At 41.4% G+C, this 6,000-nt stretch overlaps 1 protein-coding gene across 1 annotated transcript in view; it reads right to left on the bottom strand.

Moving 5' to 3' along the window:
* Nucleotides 1–682: 682 nt before the first annotated feature.
* Nucleotides 683–6,000, bottom strand: part of B3GALNT2 (beta-1,3-N-acetylgalactosaminyltransferase 2) — a gene marked incomplete at both ends in the record, with an annotated part of 62,874 nt that continues 57,556 nt past the window's right edge. Inside the window, 4 exon segments of the mRNA XM_079697596.1 lie at nucleotides 683–820; nucleotides 2,053–2,109; nucleotides 2,770–2,929; nucleotides 3,558–3,683. Of these exon segments, the coding sequence (XP_079553722.1) occupies nucleotides 683–820; nucleotides 2,053–2,109; nucleotides 2,770–2,929; nucleotides 3,558–3,683 (481 nt within the window).

The raw sequence follows: 6,000 nt of genomic DNA, 5'->3' as shown, positions 1-6,000 counted from the left end.
TAAGCTGTGATCTTCAGGATTTATGTTAAAGGGCAAAAGGAAACTTGGATGGAATTAGTCCACTTAATAAATGAACTTTAAAACCAAGGCCCAAAACTCAGCATTACATTGGTTCCTTTTCAAGTTGCCCACTTCATTCAGAGAGCCACAAAATCTGACATGATTTCCAGAAACCCCTGACTTTGGTATCAGTGACCACTGCTCATATGTGATCACAGATCACACAGCATTTCTGTGAGTTATTTTTGGCCCTTAATTATCCTGCTTACGCTATCCAGAGCTATTCTGCAATCCAGGCTGAAATTCAAACTTCCAGTTACTACTCAAGATTTCTGAACTAGGCCAAGTTTTAACCAAAAATGATTGATAGGTAATAAATTACTAACAGAAATGATGCACTAGGACTTGGAAATATTTTTTTCTTTTATAAACAATTTGGTATCTTTCAAATCATCTTCCAATATGTAAGTAAATGTTTTATTACACTACAGTATCTGTTGATTTTTAAAAAGGAAATTTTGTGCAAATGTTAAGAAATACCACATTGGTGACCCATGAAGGTGCCAGCCAAGAACTATCCTGAAAGACCATATAATCTGCGGCCAAACCTTGGGCTTTCCTCAGACTTCCGCTCAGATTACCATTCGCCCACCCTGACCTTAAACACTGCGAATTGACCTCATCATCCTCTTGCTTCACACCGACAAGGATCACCGCAAAACTCCTTCAGTTTCCACAGCTGTGTTAGTTCTTGCGGAGAATACTGAGGGGAAGACAGCATTCCTGTTTCACAGGTCTTCTCACACAGCCACAGGCTGTCCTGTTGAAAAATGAAACAAAAGCTGATTTGGGAGCCCTGACACACCCTGCTGGAAGACAGACAGAAAGCGCGCATACAGGAGCTTCCAGATCCCAGTGAGGCTGAAGTTATTTCAAAGACAAGTGCATGTGTGAACCCACTCAGCTTGTGGGGTGTAGGAAAAGCACACACCGGTGACCCTGAGGCTATGGAATAAAGAAACAGTGCTATGAAGAGAGGGTGAGGAAACCACAAATGCAGAGTTTCCTATCTGCTACTGGAGAAGAGGTGGCCAAATAGCATTACGAACAACAGCAAGTACTGAGGGAATGGTTACAATATTCGGGGGACAATACCAAGCGGTTTATAAATGTTATCCAATTTAATTCTCACAATAACCCTGTGAGGTAGGAATTATTTCCTTTTTAAAAATGAAAAACAAACTAAGAGTGAAGAAACTTGCTCAAGGTCACAGTGAAGTTCATGCTGGTAGGCTGAGAAGGAAGGATCGAAATGGAGTCTTGCCAGACTCAGAGTCCAAGTTTTCACCCACCAGCCTACTTCCCAGCTCTGTGGACTGGCTTCTGTTTCCAGCAATATAGCAGAATACAGATCCCACTCAATTTGAGAACATAAAAAGGAGGGATATAATAAAAAATGTCTTTTTAAAGGATGGCTGAACTGGTGGCAAAGGCGAGGAAACTGGAGAGTAGAAGGGCCTGGAGTCAGCGTGTGCCTTGTACAGGCCATACCTGGGGACAGGAGACTACCACTCCTTCCTACAGAGCCCTGTGCCCCTGGGAGCCAAGAGCCTCCAGGGGTATTAAAGGAAACAGAGAAGGCCTGTCTGTCTCCACCCTGGCCCTGGACGGGTGGGACGGAGAGTCTCCCCTGAGCACCTGGCACCGTAGCCCACGCTTAGGTGGGTGTAGCTGGAGTCACATTCTGCAGGGCCACCTCACTGCCAGAATCTGAAGTCAGCTGATCTTCTACGTTTTAAAGCTACAAAGAATTTCTGATCAAACGTAGAAAAACTCAATTCATTGTGAGTAGAACTTCCATTCAAAACATTTCCTTTTGGTTTAGACTCAGAAAAATATTGTGTGAGATCTAGGCAGATTATTGTGAATTAGATCAAGAGCACAGTTATGATGCCAGAAGACGTTCCGTTCACTGTTCTGCCCAAGGTTTGATAGAGAAACCTCGCTGAACTCTTCAGAACTCAGAGGCCAGCCCCACTCAGGCTTGCTTACCTGATATCTTCTAGGTCCTATGGCTGCCATCCAAATGCCCATGCTTACATCTTCACCCTACACAGGCCCCATAAAGTTTAAAATGTAAAAATTTAAATGCTATTTCATCTGTAAAGACAATGCCACACCCATTCCCGTACGTAATCTTTCTACTTCTTTGTTTTGTGATTATTCTAATATGCAATGCTGAGGATGTATTATAACACTGATACACGAAGTAAAAGCTACCTGCCATTAACATGAAGCACACACACCACAATGAAGTATGACTATACACACTAAGTAAGCAGCCAGTCCCTCTTCTCGTGGACCTTAAACTTCCAGCACTAATGGTATGAAAGATACACTGGATCTAAGAACCGGGCAGAGATTGATTGATTGATTGATTTGCCATTTCAGAATCAGCAAAAAAACAAGCTTAGTCTTAAGCTTGCTTAGTCTTCCTTCTTATGAATATAAATCTTTACATTCCTTTAGGGACTATACCTTTAAATATAGGCTGAAAACATAACACAAGGCTCAAAGATTTAGGAATAGAATTTAGAGCCAAGATTTGAGGGATAGGAGTGTATCCCTAACCTTTAAGGGCTGACTCCTATCTAGAATGAATAACATGCCTTTCCCCAAGATCAGTTGGCTGTGCTTTTAATGATGGAATACTGAGTGGGATAAAACTTGTTTGGTGAGTGTACTCTTAGGTCAGAAATCCTTAATTACCTGGTAGGTCTTTAATCTCCCCGAGTTGCCAGCCAGCCAGTGGACGATGTCCCTGGAGATGACATACCCTGACCCGCACGCAAAGGCGGGATAAGCGAGACTGGGGTACTCCAGCTCCTGCCACTTCCCGGTTCGGTCAACAGCCCAATTCAATCTGAAACTGACATGCAACATGAGTTGGCTTCTTTGTGTTGCTCTGACACGTATCCTACCACTAGTTAAGCTTGAGTGCTTAATTATCACTACAAAGAAATAAGCTGTAGAAGCAAGGAAAGAAGAATGAGAGATTATTGTTTTCGTCTAAGGACAGGAATTATTTATCTAGTGGTGTTTTATATAAAAGACCAATATGTTGAATTCTCTCCAAGTTGTATTTATGGAGTTTCTGAATCATCTTGTGTAGATATATTAAAAATAAATAAATGAAAAATAAATCACCAATCCCTATTGCATTCCTAAAGACACATAGAAAATGGTTTCAGAAATGTCAAAAATTTATTCTAATGTACAGCAGCTTCTAATTTGAGTAGCACTTAATATGTAGGGCATGAGATAAAAGCCACATCATTTTCCCTCCTTTATTACATTAGCCTGAGGTTTTCCATTTAAGAGAATTTCTTCCCCTCTAATTGTAGATTAATAAAATATAGTGACCCAGGGGCCTAATAGGGAAATTTCCTATCTCAACCACATTTTTCTTATGATAAGTGACTTGTATATTTCATTCTAAATTAACATATGCTTAGTACATGAAATGAACGCCAATGGCCTAACAATGTTTAACTTACTTTCCCCACCAAAAATTAGGCCCATCCAGATTCTTAAGGGCGATTCTATTAAATACAGCTTCCAAGTCTATGTAACAGTCGTCATCCGTCTTTAGCAACAGATCAAAGCTGGTTGTTTCCACAGTCCTGTTGGCGAAAGGGGGGATATGAAAGTCAGGGCGTCCATACGAGGAAACAAAGCAACACCAATGTGGTGACACTGCTAACATCTTAATGAAAACTGGCCCTGTACTATCTGTATGCTCGTCCAGCTTTTATCCATCCAATATTGGGAGCATCTGCTCTAACAGAACATCGCTGCTGCCAGCTGCAGTCCTCACTTAATATTAACAAAGGGGTAAAACAGAGAGGTGCCACGCCAATTTTAAAAGGTATAAAGGAAGAAGAAAGAATACAATGAAAAAAAGATCTGGCTTAAGTAGAATATATAATCAAACAAATGCTTCTTAGGCCTTGCCCAGGTCAGGCCAGCATACCTATTAAGCATCTGAACCTTGCCCCTTGCGTTCTTAATGAGAGGGCCACGCAGATGAGGGGACAGATGCCACACCTGGCCTCTCACACAGAACACCGTCGTACAACCGAATGCGTTCCATGCTGCTATTGATAGTACACTCAGGTATTTTACGGTATTTAAAAAGCTGAGTTATAACACTGAAGTACATTTTCCCTTGGAAACGATTTCCAGTAATTCAGCTATTACAAATGACCTTCTGGAAGGCACAAGAGGGTGATTTCATTTATCTAGACATTAAGAAAATATATAATGGCAACTAGAAACAAAATTGACTCTTTGATTTCACACTGCCAATCCCTGTACCTCTTTTACCCAGAGTCTTGCGAGGGAACCAGTCAGAAGACAGAAATTTGAATTAAAGAAATCTGGAGAAAGTTTCATTAGGCCACAAAATGGTGAATTTAACAATGGGTCCACAACAAAAAGCATAACCCTACGTTTCTAAAGTTCATTTCTAGTTAATAGCATAGGCCATACATAATATTTGCTAATTAGAAATAAACTTTTGTGATAAAGGACACTGAGGTCACTGATGGATCACCTGAATAGAGATGAATGAAAAATAAAGATGTCATTTACGATGTGGAGGGTAGATGGGGGGATGGGCTACTAGGAAGCGGGTCTGGACGTACAGCCTGTCAGAAGGTCACTGCAGCGTTCCAGGTGCACATGATGGCCCAGAACAGACAGCGGCAGAGAGACTACGGAGAGAGGCCAAGATCACAGAGATACGCTAGTAGTAGAAGAGACAAAACTTAAACTGAAGTAAGTAATTAGACCAAATTGAACTTCCACAACTGGGAGTCAGCTCCCTATAGAAAGCCCTAGAACTCGGCAGTCCTGATCTCCCACTGCCTGGACCCCCATTCCCACTCCACCTCTTTACATCCTCGCTCTCGCCTTGGCCGGCCGACCCATAACAGGAACCCCATTGGTGACCTTGAGCTAAAAGAAGGTTCTTTCTCTTAGTACAGCTGTCAAACTTAATCCTGGTATTCTAGGCATACCCACATTTCCAGCTTGCATTTATATCTGCCCTCTACCCACAAGATGACTCCAGGATTACACTGACTTGCCCCAGCTATGAAACTACCACCCATAAATTAAACTGTCTACCCCTCAGGACCAGGGAACTATATCCATAAAGGATTGATGATTTCCCATTCTGCTCAGGGCAAAACAGAAGAAAAGAAGGGACAGGCTCTGGGGCTCACCGAGCAACAAGTTCCCTGATAAAGTTTCAAAAAAGAAAAGACAAAGACGTGAATATACTTTATGGGTTTGGTCTAGACAGAGAGAGAAGGTTTCAGTTCTACAGTCAGGGCAGACAGTATCAGGGGGCTCACAGCAAGTTATGGGACCCTAGAGTAACTTAATAATATTAACAACTACATGTATTAAGAAGAGTCACTGTTATAGTATATTATTATTGGTGGTATTATAATAAAAGTAGGAGTTACAACCAAGATCCGAGAAATACTGGAGGGTCTGGGAAGTTAACAATATGGTAGACTATAAGGGTTGCTGAATTTCGTCTTATTAAAGCTTCTGGAATTAGGGCAGGTAGTTTTTAAATGGGTTGGAGGAGAGAACGGAAATATAATGTGGATGTTCAGCTGAATGGAATTCAGATCAGTAACCTGGGTGTAAATGGGGGATATAGGTGTGTGGGTATGAAAATGCCTGAAGATAGGCCATTTTCAAACTCACTGATTTTCACCTAATGTTGGCTCAAGACAACTATGCAAGTAGGAATGACTCAAAGTGAATCAGCTTTTGCCTTGTTTTTTATACATTAATAGTGTTCACATTATGGATCAGTTCATCGAAATAATAAAGCAGCAGCATTTTAGAAGATCAGTCCTCAAAAAGAACCAGGATACAACAGATCACATCCCAGGTGCACAGTGCTCTTAGGTTTGTGTG

The sequence above is a fragment of the Hyperoodon ampullatus genome, assembly GCF_949752795.1.
Source record: "Hyperoodon ampullatus genome assembly, chromosome: 1".
In the NCBI taxonomy this organism is placed as follows: domain Eukaryota; kingdom Metazoa; phylum Chordata; class Mammalia; order Artiodactyla; family Ziphiidae; genus Hyperoodon; species Hyperoodon ampullatus.
This window is presented reverse-complemented; position numbering and strand designations above follow the sequence as displayed.